The sequence below is a fragment of the Pipistrellus kuhlii genome, unplaced genomic scaffold, assembly GCF_014108245.1.
Source record: "Pipistrellus kuhlii isolate mPipKuh1 unplaced genomic scaffold, mPipKuh1.p scaffold_m20_p_79, whole genome shotgun sequence".
NCBI classification, from domain to species: Eukaryota; Metazoa; Chordata; class Mammalia; order Chiroptera; family Vespertilionidae; genus Pipistrellus; species Pipistrellus kuhlii.
In genome coordinates, this window is record NW_023425583.1 from 230,851 (window position 1) to 251,015 (window position 20,165).

The 20,165-nt window shown below is 52.0% G+C and overlaps 1 protein-coding gene across 1 annotated transcript in view; it reads right to left on the reverse strand.

The window, feature by feature from the left end:
• ANKAR (ankyrin and armadillo repeat containing) overlaps positions 1–20,165 on the reverse strand; it is a 33,946-nt gene that overhangs the window by 1,644 nt on the left and 12,137 nt on the right. Inside the window, exons 7-21 of the mRNA XM_045576243.1 lie at positions 18,278–18,479; positions 17,926–18,134; positions 15,495–15,599; positions 12,777–13,018; positions 11,838–12,006; positions 10,969–11,210; positions 10,270–10,423; positions 9,601–9,762; positions 8,415–8,521; positions 5,954–6,076; positions 3,978–4,136; positions 2,867–2,984; positions 1,863–1,972; positions 1,180–1,376; positions 315–361 (exon numbers count right to left, since the gene is read on the reverse strand). Coding sequence (XP_045432199.1) covers positions 315–361; positions 1,180–1,376; positions 1,863–1,972; positions 2,867–2,984; positions 3,978–4,136; positions 5,954–6,076; positions 8,415–8,521; positions 9,601–9,762; positions 10,270–10,423; positions 10,969–11,210; positions 11,838–12,006; positions 12,777–13,018; positions 15,495–15,599; positions 17,926–18,134; positions 18,278–18,479 — 2,346 coding nt within the window. The remainder of the gene's footprint in view (positions 1–314; positions 362–1,179; positions 1,377–1,862; positions 1,973–2,866; positions 2,985–3,977; positions 4,137–5,953; positions 6,077–8,414; positions 8,522–9,600; positions 9,763–10,269; positions 10,424–10,968; positions 11,211–11,837; positions 12,007–12,776; positions 13,019–15,494; positions 15,600–17,925; positions 18,135–18,277; positions 18,480–20,165) is intronic.

Here is a 20,165-nt window from a genome sequence, read left to right on the forward strand (position 1 = left end):
TCAGGGTTCGATTCCCGGTCAGGGCACATACGGGGGGTGGGTGGGGGGGGTTTGGGGCTGATCCCCAGTGTGGGGCCTGCAGGAGGCAGCCAGTCAGTGATTCTCTCTCATCATGGATGTTTCTATCTCCCTCTCCCTCTCCTTTTCTCTCTGAAATCAATGAAAATATATTAAAAGAAAAGTGTAACCCTGGCTTATCCATGGGAGATAGGTCAGGCGTACAGCGTTCCCGGCGCCCACATGGGAAGCCATCAGTGGAACGCAGGGTCAGAGTCGGGGCCGGGAGGGGCTGGGAGGGAAAAAAGATCAGTTACCTTTTCTGAAGATGGTGTTTACGCAGGGCCCTCCGTTCTTCTCCAGGCTGGAAGGGAAAACGTTGTTATCAAAGAGGTTGTACACGCACGGGGCATGTTCCACGCCTGGTGGTTGTCTGACTCCGGTGTTTGACATTCACGGACTCACTCCAAACACTGGAGACCCCGGACCCGCCTGCAGGGATCAAGGAAAGCTTCCCGGAAGGAGAACTACCTCTGCTGGCTCTGGAGAAGGCGGGTCTTCAGAGGGATGAGGGGGGCGTGCCCCGGGCAGAGGGGCGGGAGGGTGAGAGGTCACGGCGGGTGGGGGCCCTGCCCAGTCTGGTGCGCTGAGAGTGAAGGGATCCGGAGCCGCGCTAGGAGATGAGCTGGGAGAACGCAGGTCAGGTCGTTTTGTGAATTAAAATGAGACCATTTAGCCGGGCCGGAGCATGGAGAGGCCCTGATTTGACTCCCGGTCAGAGCTCACTTCCCGGGTCTGATGTGACCTCGCTTTGGATCATTCCCAAAGTCCCATCGGCTGCCAAATCCCTGGTGGTGGTCCTCAGAACACTCAATGGTACCCCTGCCCACCCCAAAATGGCTTCCTGGATCTGCCCTAGAGGCAACCAGGCTCCCCAAAACTTTCCTGAATAACCCTGGCCAGCCCGGATCCCCAAGATCTGGCCGCATTCTCGCCGGCGCCCCCTGCTGCCGAGTGCGAAGTGAGAGGCGCTGGGATGGACACGGACAGAGAACTTGTCCCCCGGGGAGAGAGGCCCAGGTTCGAGGCGAGGACAGTTCCCTGCTCTGACCCTCCTTGCCCTCCCGGGAAAGCTCCTCCATCAGTAGCTTCCCCCCTGCCCTTCCCCTGCGCCCACCGTACCTTAAGGACGGGAGCCCCACTTTCTGCTGCCTTCTGAATTCCTTCAGAAACTCCGGGTTAATGCTGGCGTCCTTGCTGATGCTGTTTATCATCCGCAGGAACTGATTGGGCTTGTTCCGGCATTCCTTGAGCAGGATGCGGAAGGCGTTGGCGTTGTAGGTGAGGTAGCCCAGCGCACAGGAGCAAGCGGTGCGCACCTGCAGGAGGGAGAACGGAGATTGGACAGGCTGCCTCCTGCACCCCCCAACTGGGGATGTGCCCACAACCCAGGCCTGCGCCCGGGACCGCAACTGAACCTGGGACCCTTCAGTCCGCAGGCTGTTGCTCTATCCACTGAGTCAGACCCAGCCAGGGCTCACAGCCCTCATGGGTTTGGCTGAGTGGAGAGAGTGTCGGCCTGTGGCTGGTGGGCGTGGCTGGTGGGTGTAGCGGAGGTATGATCAATTTGCATATTAGTCTTTTATTAGGTAGGATTGATATCAGAAAGGGAGGGAGAGAGAGATAGAAGCATCAATGATGAGAGTGAATCAAGGATCAGGTGCCTCCTGCCTGCCCCCCACTGGGGATGGAGCCCACAACCCGGGCCTGTGCCCTGACCAGGAATTGAACCGTGACCTCCTGGTTCCCAGGTCGATGCCCACACTGAGCCGCGCCGGCCGGCCTGACATTGCTTTTGATTTTACCTCTTCTTTCCCGGAGTACAGGTGGTAGCAGAGCCGCTGGACGGTCCCTACGGTGGTAAACGCCTCTGGGATCCCAGCTCTGGAGTGAGCCAGGCTGGCTATTAAGTTCCCTACAAGTTCAATGAGAAAAAGGCTTTGTGCTGCCGGCACACCCTGCTTTTGTTATTTGCACACGGTATTTAAAACGCGCGAGCCCTAAGACACGTCTGTTAATGAAGAAGTGCTGAGAAAAAGCCTATTTAGGATAAATTTCCCCCAAAATGACGGTCTGGGTTTCCGTCACCAACAGTACAAGGGAAGCAGGTTAGTGAGAGAGGGGGCATCTGAAAGTCCGAGGGTTTCTTCCCAGGACAGCTCCTGGGCTGCCTTCGAGTGGCCCATTTCAGCCAAAGAGCAAATACCTTATTTATGTACGTATGTACGTATGTATGTATGTATGTATTTTGGGCAGTAGTTCCTCCATCTAGCTGTGATTTGGCCTCTGTTTCATGTCATGTTGGGAGTGACATATGAAGTCAATGACTGCTTATTGACCACCCGGGGAGTTCAATCTGGACTCGATATGGTCACATGGCTAGCATGGCGTCAAGCACTCTCTGGGGCCACCTTGTCCTGCGATACTACAGGTCAGTGTAGGGAACCTTTCCCTGTGGGCAGAACACGTGCCCTTGATCAAAAGGAAGCCAGGCACGGGTGTATCAGCATGAATCTGCTATGAGTCAGCCTGTACATTCTCTTGTTGGTAGCTCGCAGTTAAATTCTCATTTTGTGTTCTGGAGAAAAGGATTACGGGTTTGAAAAAGTATCAGTTAAATCCAAAGGCCGCGTTCAGAGTCCATGCTTCTCTTTGGGGTGCAGACTAGACCGGCATTTCCCCCTGTGGACCCGGGCTTCCGGCTGCGTGACAGAGTGTCGGGTGATTCATTTACTCTCGCTCAGGCTACAAAAACGTATTTGTGCAACTAGTTCGATGCGGCTACAGTGAGATACTAGTTACTTCTTACCTGTCAGGACAAGCGTGGTGGACTGAAGTGAATACAGACTGTCAATCAGAATAGTCACTCCTCTCAAGTACAAAGTGATGTGGTCCACATCTATAATGACTTTGGCTAATATAATAATCTACAAACAAAAAAGAAGCAAAGAATCACTGAGCATCTTCTACTCAGCCTCGCTGATTAAGCTTCTACTGATGCGTTGATTTGGTGATCTCAGGAAGGTAAGAGGAGTAATTTGATATGATTGACTAAAAAAAAAAAGTGGGGGCCATGGGGGGAAGGGAGAGAAGCAAGAGGCAGGAGGAGGAGTTAGAGTCCTTCCCCTATCTGGTCATTTTAGTGACCATGGGAGGCCACAGAATTCTTCCAGAGTGTTTGTAACTTTTATCCTTGAAGTAGGGTTCATATGGAAAACTTCCTGCCCTAGTCTGCAGTAGAGCATCAGCCTGGAAACTGAAGGGTCCTGGGTTTGAATCTGGTCAAGGGCATGCACCTTGTTGCAGGCTAGACCCCTGGCTTCGATTGGGACTTGTGCAGAAGGCAACCAATCATTGATGTCTCTCTCTCTCTCCCCCCTCTTTTCCACTATCTCTAAAAAGATTCAATGGAAAAATGTCCTTGGGTGAGGATTAACAATAGATAGATAGACAGATAAATAAAATGCTTCTTCTAAAAATCTTAGGGGGGAAGGGAGGAGGAAGAGGGAGAATAAGACAGAAGAACCCAGATACACCTAATGTCACGGTTGAAGCATCAGCGTGATCAGCTAAAGGTTCTGCAGTAGGACTTTTGTGTTGAATACCACATTTTGCTGCCTATTTCCTTATCATAGATACACAGCTGATGCTAAATACCTCTACCTGCCTATCCACCCAACTATCTGATGTCTGACATCAGATGATGTATAAAGGCAAACCTTCCATTCTAACTTGTAAAGTTCCATATAAATGAAGAATTCATAATGTGTGTGTGTGTGTGATGATATGAAAGGGGTTGGTGTGAAAACTACTGTGAATTTTACAAACCAGGAAACATTTTTCCAGATCCAAACGTTTTCTTCATGTTCAAGTGCTCACTGAAACGACCCTCATGGACATGTAAACCTCCAATGTCACACCTGAAATGCTGCCATGGCCTTCTCCGTTTCAATGGTGGATTCCAGAAAAGGTTCAAAGATGGAGAGGGTCATTATCCCATTTTCCAATATTAAATATTGTTGGAAGAGGTCATTGAAGGCGAAAAGGGTTAGCGCATAGCCTGCTCTTAAGCGGATGTCCTAGAAACAGGAGAGACGCGCGTTACTTTTAACCACTTCACCCCATGGTATCCCCGTCAGAGGGTTCCACGCTTGCCGGTTATAACATATTGCATTCTTACCTCTATGAGTAAAATATGACATCGATGTATTGGTGAGAATAGATAATAGTTACTCCAGGATGTTATTAGACAGAAAAAGTAGAGAATTAGGTTGTGGTATCATGTAGAAGAAAAGAGAAAAAAATAATTTTTAAAGGGAATGCTAGATTACTGGTTATGCAACTGAATATCTAAATGGTAACAGGAAACTCCATGATTTTATTTTCCCTCAACTATTTTGTTTTAGTGTATTTTATTTCCAGCATTTCAAAGTGGAGTTAATAAATCAAAATTTCCCTTGTACAACAGGCTCTCTAGTACATGTTAAGGGGGTTGTGGGATGATTCTCATCTCTTAAAATTAGCTTGTTTGTAAAATTCTTTTGTATTGTATTCTAAGAGGGAATGAAATAAAAATGATTTACTTCTTGCCGAAACCGGTTTGGCTCAGTGGATAAAGCGTCAGCCTGTGGACTGAATGGTCCCAGATTCGATTCTGGTCGGGGGCATGTACCTTGGTTGCAGGCACAACCCCAGTGGAAGGGATGCAGGAGGAGCTGATTGATGTTTCTAACTCTCTATCCCTCTCCCTTCCTCTGTAAAAAATCAATAAAATGCATAAAAAAATAAAAAATAAAAGACATGGCTCTTTCTTGCAGTTAAATACCAGTGGAAGAATGAGGGAATTAAAAAAAAAATCACCGTTTGGTAAATGCCACCATAATCACTGCTGATCCATGCGTGCTAAAGCTGATGAGCAAAAGCACAAGGCAAAACAGCATATTCGCATGGCTCCCTCCAGATAAGTCTTAAATACAAAGGGAAAAACAGTAACTTCATCCACACCGCTCTACCCACACATCCCACGTGCACCTGCCAGTCATAAGATGCATCCATGGACCTCCTGGGTAGGTGAGTGAGGAAAACCATGTCATTTCTACAGTGTCCTGGCCAACAGGTGTCGCCTCCGTTTAATCATAAGAAAACATCAGAGAACTTGAGGGACAGTCTATGGAACACCTGGCCTGGACTTATCAGGAATGCCCTGATCGTGAAATCCTGAAACCCCAGGACTGAGCGTCACAGACGGCAGGAGACTGAGACTACAGGGCGATGACGAGATGGGATGTGGGACCCTGGGGGCTTCGTGAAAAAAGGGGCAACATTTAATCAGGCCCGCAGACCGGTGCACAGGAATGTGCCAATGTCCGCTTCCTGGTTGGCACCAGGGAAATGGGATGAAGGACATCCGAGGACACTCAGCCCGGTATTTGCAAATTTTTGGAAAGTCTAAAATTATTTCAAAGTGTAATTTTTTTTAACATTTAATTAACTCAGTGGGGAAGAGCTATTCCTTCATCATAAGTAGATGGAGAAGCACCATTGTAGAATACTGCAGAAGCAGCGGGTGAGCCGGGCCATAAAATTAGGTCAAAGATTTGATGCCTTCAGGACAGAAGAGATTTGGTGTTGTTCTTTTTGGCTTGACCCAACACATAACACTGCTACTTTTCAAAAACAAAGTGTGCTGAGAAAAATATGGTATCATTCGACCAATACAAACTAGGCGCTCCCAGAGAGTCTTCGTTTCTGAAGCAGTGTGCTTGAACACTGCCGGGAAGAAGAGTTGGTAGTCATTTGAGGACGTTGTCTCAAAACCTTCTTCTAAATGACCCCTAATATTCTGTCAGGGTTACCTTATCTGACGTGATCACTGCTAATATTCTGCCAGGGTTACCTTATCTTGAGCATGCAGGAGAAAGAGGACTTCCGCGTACTTGAAGCCTTCACTCTCTTTCAGTTCCTTCTGCAGCAGCTTATTCCTCAGGACAATGCAGGCCAAGGAGAAGGCCACCTCCACCTGGACACGTGGTTTCCAGAGGTTACTTCTCAGTCAGGGTTTACCAAAGGCACTTTTTATTGTGCAGACATTGATAAGGGATGTAGCAATGGGAAGATACCGTACAACCCATGGAAATGCATAGTGTAGTTCCCAAAAGCATAATCACTGCATCTAGCAGTACCCATGGTTCCTTCACAGGATGTTCAAATCAGGACCCCAGAAACAAAGGTCTACCCCTCAGTGCCTCTCCGCAGGCTCCGCCTAACTCACAGCGGCCCACAAAGTTTTTTCCCTGGCATGTAGAGAGTGGCACTTACAACTTCTGCAGGAACACCCCTTACGGTTTTTGAACAGCTGGGGAAAGACCCTGCCTGTGTGTGCTGGGCACAGGTGTATCCCTTCTTGACCTAAATTTTCTTTTCTTTTCTTTTCTTTTTTTTTTTTTAAATATATTTTATTGATTTTGTACAGAGAGGAAGGAAGAGAAAGATAGAGAGTTAGAAACATCGATGAGAGTCATCGATCAGCTGCCTCTTGCACACCCCCTACTGGGGATATGCCCGCAACCAAGGTACATGCCCCTGACCGGAATCGAACCCGGGACCCTTCAGTCTCCAAGCCGATGCTCTATCCACTGAGCCGAACCGGTCCTGGCTCTTCTTGATCTAAATTTTAAAAAAAATTCCTGGCATGGGCCCGGCCAGCGCAGCTCAGTAGCTGAGCGTTGACGTATGAACCAGGCCATGGTTCACTTCCCGGTCAGGGCACACGCCCAGGTTGTGGGCTCAATCCTCAGTAGGTGGTGTACAGGAGGCAGCCCATCCATGATTTTCTCTCATCATTGATGCTTCTCTCTCTCTCCCTCTTCCTTCCTCTCTGAAATCAATGAAAATATATTTTACAAATGAATAAATCCCCTGGCCTGTGTTAAAGTTGTTTTGAACTGCTTAACAGACACCGGCCTGTGCGTCGTAAGCCTTTGTGGGCCGCTGTGAGTTAGGCGGAGCCTGCGGAGGGGCGCTGAGGGGTAGACCTTTGTTTCTGGGGTCCTGATTTGAACATCCTGTGAAGGAACCATGGGTACTGCTAGATGCAGTGATTATGCTTTTGGGAACTACACTATGCATTTCTATGAAAAATGTTACAGGTTTGAAAAGCATGACTATTACAGAAGTATTTTGTTTACTATAGAATTTTATTTGTGGGAAAGTATAGAAGTGTTCTGTTTTAACAAGTTTTAAGAACTCATTGAAAATCTATACTGAATGATAGGTAGGTGCCACCGATGTAAAAACTCTTTTGCCATGAAAATGCATGTTCAAAAATAAAAATGTATTTTATGTGGCATTTTCCATAGTCTTATGAAATGTACTGGTACTTTAAAATCAGTGTAATTTTTACTATAACTCAAGCCAAAAACATGGCTAGTTTGTGCTCCTTCCTCCTCTTCCCTAATTCAACTCCCGCTTAAAATAATAAAAGAGTAACATGCTAATTAGACAGCACAGCTGAACGACCTTCCGGGTGTCCTTCCAGACCTCCTTCCGGACGACCTTCTGGACAAAGCCGGGGCTGGGAGGGCCGAGCCCCTTGCACAAATTTCATGCATCGGGCCTCTAGTACAAACATAATCTCTTTCATGGCCTGAAAAGCAGCATCACTTAATACATCTCTTCTGATAACACACACATTCCTTAAGAGAAATGATGTGATGTTTACTTACATATTTTCTCTTTGGTCATTTCTATTTTCTCATTTCCAAAAGAAACCGTACCAAATTTTGAAGAAAAAAAAAGTATTTTTGGTTGTTATCTATTTCCTGCTTAGCCAGCCATCGCTGTCCTGGCTTTCCAGAGCATTGGGACGGGAGCAGATGTGACCGTCATTTCACTAAAGGCGTCTGCTGGAAGTCAGTGGGGGAGGGGACCCTCAACAGCCCGGAGTGCCCTGGGCAACGTTTACTTTGAGGAACAGAAGGTGGGATTGTTTCGTTGGCATAGCAACGGCAGGATTCACTTACAGACATTTTGCTGCCGACACTCCACATCCCTGTGACCCCCACCCCGCTTTTAGCACCAGTGTCTGAGGGGGCAGGATGAACCGCTGAGACTCATCCCACACCTGAGGAGTAAGCGTGTTTGATGAGGAGGACACAGAAGTTGCTACTTTGAAGAAATCGTTCAATAGACCTTACTGTCTTTGTAGCAACTTTTTGAGCGTAAAACCTCTAGAATTTTGTTTAAAAGTCTACTATTTGTATCGTACTCGTGACCTCGCAAATGACAGCACTCCGTCTCAGAAGGTCCCGCTGGGGTTCGTTTTTCCCGCGGGACGCGCCCTGCCCGCCCGGCAGTACCTTGATGCTCAGGGACGGGTGGTTCCGCAGCAAGTGCATCAGCACTGGGAAGGCATTCTCCTCCACCACGAACTGCTGGCTCGTGGGGTTGCTCGTGTGGGCCACACCTGGAAGACCCCAAAAACAAGATGTCCTTCCATCACGGCAATGGCGTGTGCTCGGCTGACAGCCCCAGCGCTGCCCTCAGCCTGGCGTGGGGCTGGGGCGGCTCCCGGCCTGCGGGAAACGGGACTTCTGACGGGTCCGCGGCTGGTCCGCGGTCAGAGCTGGTGGCGGCGGTGGGATGCATCCCCGGGACCAGAGGGAGCTCACGGCCCTTCTGAAAGAGCAGGCATTCGCGGCGAGAGGAAACGGATTCTCTCGAGGCCAAAGACGCGCTCATAGCCCTGAGCAAAGCGGGGGCACAGCCAGAGCCCCCGGGAAAGGGACCCCCTCCCGGACACGGCCGCGCGGCTCCTGGCTCAGGCCCCGGACACAGCCTCGGGTGCTGTCTGTCCCCTGCAAGGATCTGACCTTATCGAAAAGCAAATAAACACAGGTGGATCTGTCCTCTTGTATGATAAAAGAAGACGATGAGTAAATGACAAAAGGAAATGGTATACCTTCACCAATTTACCTGAGTGAAGTTTGTAAAAGGCAAAGTGAACTGGAAATTTTACTATGAGAAGTGGATACAATGTCCTAAGTCACAAAACAACAAAATTAGAAATACCGACCAGCAGTCGGCAAACTCATTAGTCACCAGAGCCAAATATCAACAGTACGACGATTGAAATTTGAGAGCCAAAACTTTTAAACTTAAACTTCTTCTAATGCCACTTTTTTAACATAGACTCGCCCAGGCCATCGCATTTTGTGGAAGAGCCAGACTCAAGGGGCCAAAGAGCCGTATGTGGCTCCCGAGCCGCAGTTTGCCGACCACGAGACTAGACCATCAAGGAATAATAATAGCTGTCATTTACTGAAGAATTATGATGTGCACGGTACTTAAGCTTGCGATGCTACAGTTTGTTCTTATAAAAATGACTAGAGGAACTATTCTGGTTAAAGTTTCTAACCAGAGTGCAAAAAACGGAGTCTCACGGCTTTCACTCGTGAGGTCCCGGAGAATGAAAAGAACAACATCTACACATGAGAATGGCACTGGGCTCCAGCGGCGGTCCGGACGCCGGGAGGGCTCACGCACCGATGCACATGGAGCCCACGGCGCGGATGACGCTCAGCAGCGTGCCCTCGGCGAGCTTGCTGATCCTCAGCAGCCGGACCAGCGGCGCGATGCCGTTGCCCTCGCAGATCTGGTTCTGGTGCAGCCGGCTGTCCTTGCTCAGCGCGATGACCGCCTCGCCTCCTGGGAAAGGAAGGCCAGCGGCCAGGCCGGCGGGGCTCAGCGGGGGAGCCCTGACCTATGAACCCGGAGGTCAGGGTTCGATCCCGGGCAGAGCACAGGCCCGGTTTGCAGGCTCCATCCCCAGGAGGGCGTGTGCCGAGGCAGCCGATCAATCACTCCCTCAGCACTGATGTTTCTCTCTCTCTCCCTCTCCCTTCCTCTCTGAAATCATTACAAATACATTTAAAAATAAAGTAGCCCAGCCAATGTAACTCGGTGGTTGAGCATCGACATAGGAACCAGGTGGTCACGGTTTTGATTCCCGGTCAGGGCACAGGCCTGGGTTGCAGGACACAGCTGATCAATGATTCTCTCTCATCATTGATGTTTCTCTCTCTCTCTCCTTCTCCTTTCCTCTCTGAAATACATAAAATCAATAGGAATATATTTTAAAATAAAGTAAGAAAGCAGGCAGCACGTCTGAGCCCAGTGCCACGGGGGCTGAGCTTTACCTGGAGAACAACTCACCGACGTACTGCATCTTGGCCGACGGCGACAGGAGCATGTTGATGATGAAGTTGTAGCCGATCTGCTCAGCCATGTACTTCTGCTGCTTCAGCGTCTGTCCCGCCAAGGCCCACAGAGCCACGGCCCCCTGCTCCTTCACGTCCAGCTGAAAGGCCTGCTCAAAGAGAAGGAGCTCGTGCAGCGAGCGTGCATTAACACTGCAGGAAGAGCCTGCTTTTATATATATTCTTACTGATTTCAGAGAGGAAGGGAGAGGGAGAGATAGAAACATCAATGAGCGTCATTGCACGCTCCCTATTAGGAATGGACCCCACAATCCTGGCATGTGCCCTGACCAGGAATCGAACCGTGACCTCCTGACTCATAGGTCGCTCAATCACTGAGCTGTTTTAATGTATTTTTTTTTTTATTGATTCCAGAGAGAAAGAGAGAGAGAGAGAGAGAGATTGATCAGCTGCCTCTTGCATGCCCTCACCGGGGGTCAAGACTACAACCCGGTCATGTGCCTTGACCGGACATCGAACTGTGACCCCCTGGTTCAGAGGTCGATGTCCAGCCATTGAGCCATGCCCGCGGGGCGGGAATAGCCCGTTTTAGAAGTCGTCCTTTCTAGGATCGGTTGCAGTGTTCTCTGCCCTGAGCCAGAGTCAGCAGTGAACGCGCTGGCTAAGAAAAAGGACGCCGGTCCCCCGTTCCTACCTTGAGGAGCTTCAGGAGGTACTTGCTCAGGGAGTATTCCAGAAACGCCCTCTGGATGGATGGGTTGTAGCTGGCCAGGGACTCCACGGCCATGGCGCCCTTCACCTGCACGTTCAGCTGCTTCCCCTTGAACAGGGCCACCAGCGGCGGGATGGCGCCCTCGGCTGCCACCGCGTTCTGCACGTCCTTGTTGTCGCGGGCCACCTCCGCGATGGTGGCCGAGGCCACGGCCTTCAGCAGGTCTGCGGGGCGTTCGAGAGCCAGTCAACTGCGGCTCTTCAAAGGCAAGACTTAAAGACACAGCACGCCGACACCGGTGTGGCTCAGTGGATAGAGCATCGGTCTGCGGACTGAAAGGTCCCGGGTTTGATTCCGGTCAAGGTGTGGCTCAGTGGATAGAGCGTCCGTCTGTGGACTGAAGGGTCCCAGGTTCGATTCCGGTCAAGGGCATGTACCTTGGTTGCGGGCACCTCCCCAGTAGGGGGTGTGCAGGAGGCAGCTGGTCGACGTTTCTCTCTCATCGACATTTCTAGCTCTCTATCCCTCTCCCTTCCTCTCTGTGGAAAATCAATATATATATATATAGATATGATACAGTGGGTTAGCTTCACCTATTGTAAAGTCAAATGTGTACAGTGTATGTGGCCCGCTGGCGGGGCTCAGGGGCTGAGTGTTGACCTCTGACCCAGGAGGCCAGGGTTTGATTCCCGGTCAGGGCACAGTCCCGGGTTGCAGGCTCCATCCCCAGTGGCAGCGGGTCCATGGTTCCCTCTCACCACTGGCGTTTCTCTCCCTCTCCCTCTCCCTCTCCCTTCCTCTCTGACACGAATACAGACACACTGGAGACGACTGACGCGCGGACAGCTCACCCGAGCTGGAGTGCAGGAACATGATGAGGTGCTGGATGCCCCCGTGGTCCCGCACCGCCCGCTGGTTGCTCTCGTTGCCGATGCACAGGACCCGGATGCAGTGCATCACGTTCACCAGCACGTTCTCGATGTCCAGCTTGAGCAGGTTGATCAGGGCGGGGATCCCGTTCTGGAGGAGGACAGCGCCGGTTACAAGGCACTCCCGGGAGGAGGCCCGCACCGAGAGCCGCACGTCTGCACCCGCCGCCTGTGCGGCCCCTGGGGACAGTGCACGGTGCTGGGAACAGCGGGCATCCTGGAAAGGCGACCGTCCTATCAACAGCTGCCCTCCGGCCGAAGTGAGCCCAGGCTGCCGGGTCACGGTCACGGTCACACTGAGACATCGAAAAGGCAGAGCAGCTGCGTGAGGGCAACTGAAGACAGAGCCCATTAGGAAACCTTCGCCACTGCGGGTGCGCTCATGACTGGCGACTGTACCTGCGCAACATACATTGTTGTTTTTAAATGTGAATAGAATTTCCTAATTACGTTTTATATTTTTTAATGTATTTTAGTGATTTTTTACAGAGAGGAAGGGAAAGGGATAGAGAGTTAGAAACAACGATCAGCTGCCTCTTGCACACCCCCTCCTGGGGATGTGCCTGCAACCAAGGCACATGCCCTTGACCGGAAACGAACCTGGGACCCTTCAGTCCGCAGGCCGATGCTCTGTCACCGACTAGGGCAGAATTTCCTAATTTTAAATGGAGGAAAGAAATGATGCAAGAGTTTTCAAGAAGATAAGACCCAGGAAGGCAAGCAGCTCTGCCCTGTGAGCCATGCTGCTTGTGGAGGAGGTGACCATGGGGAGAGCCCCCCGACCGGCCACAGGCCCCCGCGGCTCCCGGTGTGCGGAGCCGCAGGCCGGCCCGCCGTCGGGGGAGGCCCCGGCGCACTCACGTAGGCGGCGATGCCCTCCGTGTTCTCCAGCCGCGCGACGTCGTACAGGATGACGGCGCAGCGCGAGTGCAGCTCGGGCTCGCCGGAGGCCAGCAGGCCGATGAGCGCCGGGACGCCCCCCGCCTCCACGATGGCGCGCACCACGCTGGCGTGCGTGGAGATGTTGCTCAGCAGCCCCACCGTCTTGCACTGCAGCTTTATCTTGGAGCCCTTCAGCAGGCTGATGAGGGCGGGGACGGTGCCTGCCGCAGATGGGGGAGCACGGGTTATTCCGTGACCGTCCGGAGTCCGCGGACCATCATGAGATGTAAGGAATGCTTATGGCCCTGGCTGGTGTGGCTCAGTGGTTGAGCATGGGCCGGCGGACTGAAGGGTCCCAGGTTCGATTCCAGCCAAGGGCACAGGCCTGGGTTGTGGGCTCGATCCCCAGTGCGGGGTGTGCAGGAGGCAGCCGATCCATGATCTCTCTCATCACTGGTGCTTCTCTCTCCCCCCTCCCTCTTCCTTCCTTTCTGAGATCAATAAAAACATATTTTTAAATGAGTAAATAAATAAATAATGTTAATGGACATTGACATGAAAACAATTAGCAGACAACTCTGTAACATACTGACACATACATGAAAACTACATACCTGCACTTTTCTGCCTTGTCTACAGTGCAGAGAGCTCTCACTGTTCACACACTCAATCCTCCCACGCACACGAACAGACATCTCAGATGGGTAACCCTCAGCCATCGGTGAAGCACTGAGTTTGGCTGAGGATCCTGGACGAACCCACTCTGTGAGCTGCTGTGTGGGGGAGTGGGTGCTGGTCGCATTCAGTGTGCGCGGCCGCGTCTGTGCAGGTGTCTGAGCACCAAGGTATGGCCTTTCACGGGGACAGGGTATGGCGTTCCACTGGGACAAGGTATGGCCTTTCACGGGGACAGGGTATGGCGTTCCACTGGGACAAGGTATGGCCTTTCACGCGACAAGCACTGAAAAGCAAAACTAACGCGGGGGATCGGGCAAAAGCAACCGTAGCCTGACTGCGCAGAACGGGCTCAGGATTCACGGGGCGGAACGGGAAGCCGGGCCTCGGTTCACTGTGAGAGGAAGCAGCACGTGAGCCGGGCCGCTGTGCTCAGGGGTTGAGCACCGGCCTATGAACCAGGAGGCCATGGTTTGATTCCCCATCGGGCACAGGCTCAGATTGTGGGCTTGATCCCCAGTGTAGGGCCTGCAGGAGGCAGCCGACCCTAATTCTCTCTCATGGTTGATGTTTCCGTCTCTGGCTCCCTCTCCCTTCCTCTCTGAAATCAATAGAGATATATTTAAAAGAAGGGAAAAAAGAAAGAAAACATATTACAGCCCAAACACAACATGCTGGAGAACACAATAGGAACAAGGAGGCTTCACTTATTTGCCTGACATGTGACCTCCCTGTGACCTGTTTGTCTGTGCTTCACTTTTACACGTGGGGTGTGGGCACGCAGTTCTAGGAGCACGATAAGGGCCTCCCTAGCGTAACTTTCACCCCCTTTCAGCAAATGTTCGTGGGGCGCCCCCTGTGCGTTCACATTCGCTGAGGGTGGCCACCGGTGTGAGAAGCTAACCGTTTCTAAAACTGCAGTTTGAAATCCTCTGCTGCTCAGAGTCCCTTATTCCGTACAGTCAACTCTGCCATCGTTTAGACAGCCCCTTGTTCTGAAAAGGCAGCTTTGCTTTCTAGCCTGCTTGAATACTGAGGACGATAAACTTAGCTGTGTGACCTTGCAGGCCAGAGACCAGATACGGGTGTACTTTTTTAATCGAATAGAACTGTGTTGTTTTCAAGCCCACCGGCTTCCAGTGAGATGACCACGAAGCACTCAGAGGACTGGCTCTTTCATAAAAAGGAAACTTCTGCTTGTTTGCGCTGCTCAGAATTGGAAAGACGTTTTCCTCCGAGCCCAGCGGGGTATAATACAGTGGAACTCCCATCTCTCTAAGCGTTGCTTGTTTTTTCTCGTGTCTTCTGCAACAATTGGACAGTGCCGGCAGAACATCCAGAAAGTTCTATCGGACAGTGCTGTTCTCCAAACAACCCCAGGAGGTGGGACCCGTTTATGAGTGAGGAAACGAGGCTGAGGGAGGACAAGCAATTAGCCTACATTCTGAGCACAGAGCAACCTACGATCCCAGGGCTGCAACTAAGACCACGGAGACAACCTTTTCTTAAAAAAAAAAATAATAATAATAATAAAAATATATATATATATATATATTATTGCTTTTTTACAGAGTGGAAGGGAGAAGGATAGAGGGTCAGAAACATCAATGAGAGAGAAACATCGATCAGCTGCCTCCTGCACACCTACCGGGGATGTGCCCACAACAGAGGTACATGCCCCAGACCAGAATCGAACCTGGGACCCTTCAGTCTGCAGGCTGACGCTCTTTCCACTGAGCCAAACTGCTTAGGGCCCACAGAGACAACTTTTAATTTAAAAAACAAACTCGGTAAATACGGGCTACAGATAATGTCTAAACCAGAGCGGTAAGTAGGAGTAGCAGTAGGGTAATTTACGGTCACGGTTAAACTTGCACATTTTAGAGAAACGGGATCTGTGTCGTCATTGGATCCTGTGCAGAGTCCATGGGAAATGAACACTAGACCTCAGAGCGGCTCCCTGAGCGGAACAGAGCGAGCAGGAAGCAGGGAAGGCCACAGCCGGCTCACACCCTCCCTCACCTGCATCCAGGATGCACTGCCAGTACTCCTCCTTGGCCAAGCAGACCACCTCCAGGGACAAGACGGCCATCATCTTCCGTTTGTAGCTGTCGCCCTGCAGCATCTCTGGCGGAAGTCACAGAACAACGCAAGTCAGAGCTTTACAGAAAGAAGTGCATGGGTTGCCGAAACGGGTTTGGCTCAATGGACTGAAGGGTCCCGGGTTCGATTCCGGTCAAGGGCATGTACCTTGGTTGTGGGCATATCCCCAGTAGGGGTGTGCAAGAGGCAGCTGATCAATGACTCTCATCGATGTTTCTAACTCTCTATCTTTCTCTCTTCCTCTCTGTACAAAATCAATTTAAATATATATATATATTAAAAAAAAAAAGAAAAGAAGAAGAAGTGCATGGGTGAACTCTGTTTCTGTCGAGGCCAAGCGCAGCCAGGAACCGGGATCTCCCCCGTCACCACCATCACACCCGTTACATTCCTTCTGCGTGTGGCCTTCTGTGAGGTGCCACACATCACCTACCCCATGATCTTCGAGGGAGAGAGAGATGGACACATCAACGATGAGAGAGAATCGTGGACCTGCTGCCTCCTGCACGCCCCACACTGCGGATCCCACAGCCCAGGCCTGCGCCCTGACCGGGAATCGAACCGTGACCTCCTGGTTCATAGGTCAATGCTGATCCCCTGGCCACACTGGCCGAGCAATAATCTTATTTTGTTTCACCTGCAGCTTAGCTTTCTTTGGACCTTTTGAGGGGTCCCCATCTCCCCCTTGGCGTGGGCGCAGTGTCCATTCCCGTTTGACACTCCATGGCTCTCCTCGTGGCTCAGCTCCCAGCTCCTGCGCGTGGGCAGCAGGCCCTGCTGGGCGGCGTGGGGTCCTCCCCGGGGGGCCGGGGGAGGGGCCCTGCTGACCAGCACCCCAGTCCTGAGCCCTGGGAGGGCAGGGTGTGGGCCCGGGCGCTCCATGCTCCCGCTGCTGGCCTGGCTGGGTTTCTCCAGCAGCTACATCCTACGGCTTCCCTAATACTTTATTTCTGCTGCGTCCTTTCCTCTTTCCTCTAGATTCTGCATGTTTGCTGCTGCTGGTGCTATTTTCATTTAACCTCCATGTACATTTAGAGGGGAGGAGTAAAACTGGATGGGTGCATTCATTTGGATTACTAACTCTCTCACCTTCATAATGTTTCTGGATAGATCGAGTACAAAGATCTGGATAGATTTGGACAAAAATCACAAAACATGTATCCCATGGTAAGGGAAAATGTTACTGTGTCTGTCTCTAAAATGAGGAATGAGGAATGAATTGGAGGGAATCTTTCCCACTCAAACTTCAATTTCCTCCCTCTTTCCTTTCCTTTTTTAATTTGCTTTATTGATGGAGAAGAAGATAGATGGGCTTTTGGAGAAAATTGGAACATAAAAATAAATGTAATTGGCCGAAACCGGTTTGGCTCAGTGGATAGAGCATCGGCCTCTGGACTGAAAGGTCCCAGGTTCGATTCCCGTCAAGGGCATGTAGTTGGTTGCGGGCATATCCCCAATAGGGGAGTGCAAGAGGCAGCTGATTGATGATTCTCTCTCCTCGATGTTTCTAACTCTCTATCCCTCTCTCTTCCTCTCTGTAAAAAAAATCAATAAAATATATATTTAAAAAAAAATAAATGTAATTGTGTAAAAATGTAGCCTACTTGGGTTACTTATCTTTAATTAGAAATAAAACTACTCTTCCACACACAAAAATATAGTTTGTTGCTATTTTTATTTGTGGTTTTAACTTAACATGTTTTATTTCATGGTTTTTATTTTTATGTTTGCATGCATTTTATGTACTTATATATTTATTTATTTTAATCCTCACCCAAAAATATTTTCCCCTTGATTTTTAGAGAGAGTGGAAGAGAGAGGGAAAGACAGACAGAAACATCGATGTGAGAGAAACACATCGATTGGTTGCCTCCTGCACGTGCCCTGTCCAGGGCTGGGGCCAGGGAGGAGCCTGCAACCAAGGCACATGCCCTTGACCGGAAACAAACCCAGGACCGTTTGGTCTACAGGAGGACATTCTCTCCACTGAGCCATACCAGAAGGGCTTCCATGGTTTTTACAAATTTAAAGTACAACGCATGCATTTCTGCATTTGATTTGCCGCATCTCAGAGTATCACCAACTAACTTGAATAATAGAACCTCTCTCTATATAAAAGGCTAATATGCAACAGGGAAAGCATGAATTTGATCATTTGCTAGGATGTGTGCTGACCACCAGGGGGTGGTGCAGAGCATAGCAGGCGACCAGCGGTGGGGGCAGGGTGCTGAGGGAGTGAGGGCAGGAGGAGGGGGGAGGCGGGGAGGCCAGGCCTGGGGACCCCACCCGCACGGATTCCGTGCACCTTGCCTCCCGTTTGTCCGTAAAGGCCTGTGTGCTCTGTACTCACCCACCAGCGTCTTCCACACCGGGAGGTCTGGGAGGTGCAGCTCGATGATGTGCTTGAGGACCTCGGTGTGGAAGGTGAGCACGGACAGGTGGATGATGTTGTTGCCCTTGATGTCCGTCTTCCTCCAGTTGGCCCCGAGCGAGAACAGGTACTTGATGGTGTCCAGCGCCCCCGACGTGGCCGCGAGCAGCAGCGGCGTGCACTGGTTCCTGAGACCCGGAGACCCAGGGTGGTGGCTGAGCACACGGGAAGCACGTCCCCTTCTGTCACGCTCGCCGGCGGCCGTGGCGGAGGCCCGGCTTAGACCGCCACCCGCTTTCCGGGCCGCGGGCTGCGGGCCCCGGTGACTTACTCAGCAGTCGCCTCGGCCTCCAGCAGGCTGGGGTCCTTCCGGCAGAGGATGATGATGATGCAGATGTTGTCGTAGAAAGCGGCGAAGTGGATGGGCATCCAGCCCCTCTTCTCGGTGAGCGTGTGGTCGGCTTTGAAGGCGAGGAGGCAGGTGGTGGACTCCAGGGAGCAGGCCTGCGCGGCCAGGTGCAGAGGCGTGGGACCTGGGCGGACGGGCAAACGGACAGTGGGGCCTGGGCGGACGGGCAAACGGACAGTGGGGCCTGGGCGGACGGGCAAACGGACAGTGGGGCCTGGGCGGACGGGAAAACGGACAGTGGGGCCTGGGCGGACGGGCAAACCGACAGTGGGGCCTGGGCGGACGGGCAAACGGACAGTGGGGCCTGGGCGGACGGGCAAACGGACAGTGGGGCCTGGGCGGACGGGCAAACGGACAGTGGGGCCTGGGCGGACGGGCAAACGGACAGTGGGGCCTGGGCGGACGGGCGGGCGGACAGTGGGGCCTGGGCGGACGGGCAAACGGACAGTGGGGCCTGGGCGGACGGGCGGGCGGACGGGCAAACGGAAGGGCAGCGCCTTCGGGGCCCGAGCCCACAGCCTGGGAACAGGCCGTGCTGGTGCCCAGCCACAGAGCTTCGCCGTGTGGGTACCAGCTTTGCGATGGGCACGGAGAGCGTGGCTGTGGGGGAGTCTACATTCCCTTGTTTAACCCGGGCTGCCAGGCCCTTCGAAAGCGGAACTTCCGTAAAGTTAGGGAGAAGCATCGTGGAGGATATGGAAGCGTTAAAATTGGGTCAATGTGGTCAATAGTGTTGGTGACAGAACAAGCTCTTTCTCGTTTATTTTCCATTTGCTTCAAAAGGCTTCCCTGACCCCACATCCCATGGGTGTTGGTCAATTCCCGTCTCACCTCTTGGGGGTAAAACGGACATATCTTCCTCTCTGACTCACGCCCTGTCCTCGGCTTCTGCGGCCTCACACCCTCCTGTCCGTCCGCCTCCACCCCCCGGCCCCGCTCTCCCGGGGGGCCTCCTTCGGGTGTCCCGGTGTCCTGACTCAGGGTCACTGTCACTGGAGGGCCGCACGGTAAACACCATGGAGCGGGCTATGGGTCTGATTCTGTGAAAACACGTAGAGGTGACTGCGCATTTCACAGCTGAGCCAAACCGCCGGGAGCGTGAACACAGACCGGGGGAGCGCACATCCCAGAGCAGGCACGGACACGCCCTGTGACATTCGCGTGCGAGGAGCGCGGTGGGGACCACGGGCCTCGGGCAAGTTCTAACAAATGCAGTCACGTTCTAAAAGGCACCACGCATCCTACGTCTGTCTTACCGTTTCTTTCTCTCCTTGCATCCGTTTTTGACTCTGTTTGGAAAGGAAACACACATAGGAACGGGATGATTACTATCGAGCAGTTTCCTAAATTAGCGCAAACGGACGCGTATGGACGAGGACAGAGAGACGATGCTCGGACCCGGGGGAGGGGGGACGGGACTGGGGTAGCCGTGGGCCAGGCGCCGGGCCATTCTGTGGGCACATGACAAGCTGCTGCCCCTCCCGCGGAGGCAGTTTGTGTTGAGCAGTACAGAGGCATGGGCAGCATTGCTCCACCTACTTCAGCGCCTACCCAGCCGGCTGGCATGGCTCCGTGGGTGAGCATCGACCTAGGAACCAGGTCCCGGCTCCATTCCCGTCAAGGGCACAGGCCCGGGTGCGGGCTCGATCCCCAGTATGGGGCGTGCAGGAGGCAGCCGGTCCATGGTCCTCTCTCACCATCGATGCTCTCTCCCTCTCCCTTCCTCTCTGAGATCATTAAAAATACATTTAAAAAGAGAACTACCGCTCCCAAGCCAGTGGACACTCACACAGCTGCGGGATGGACGGGA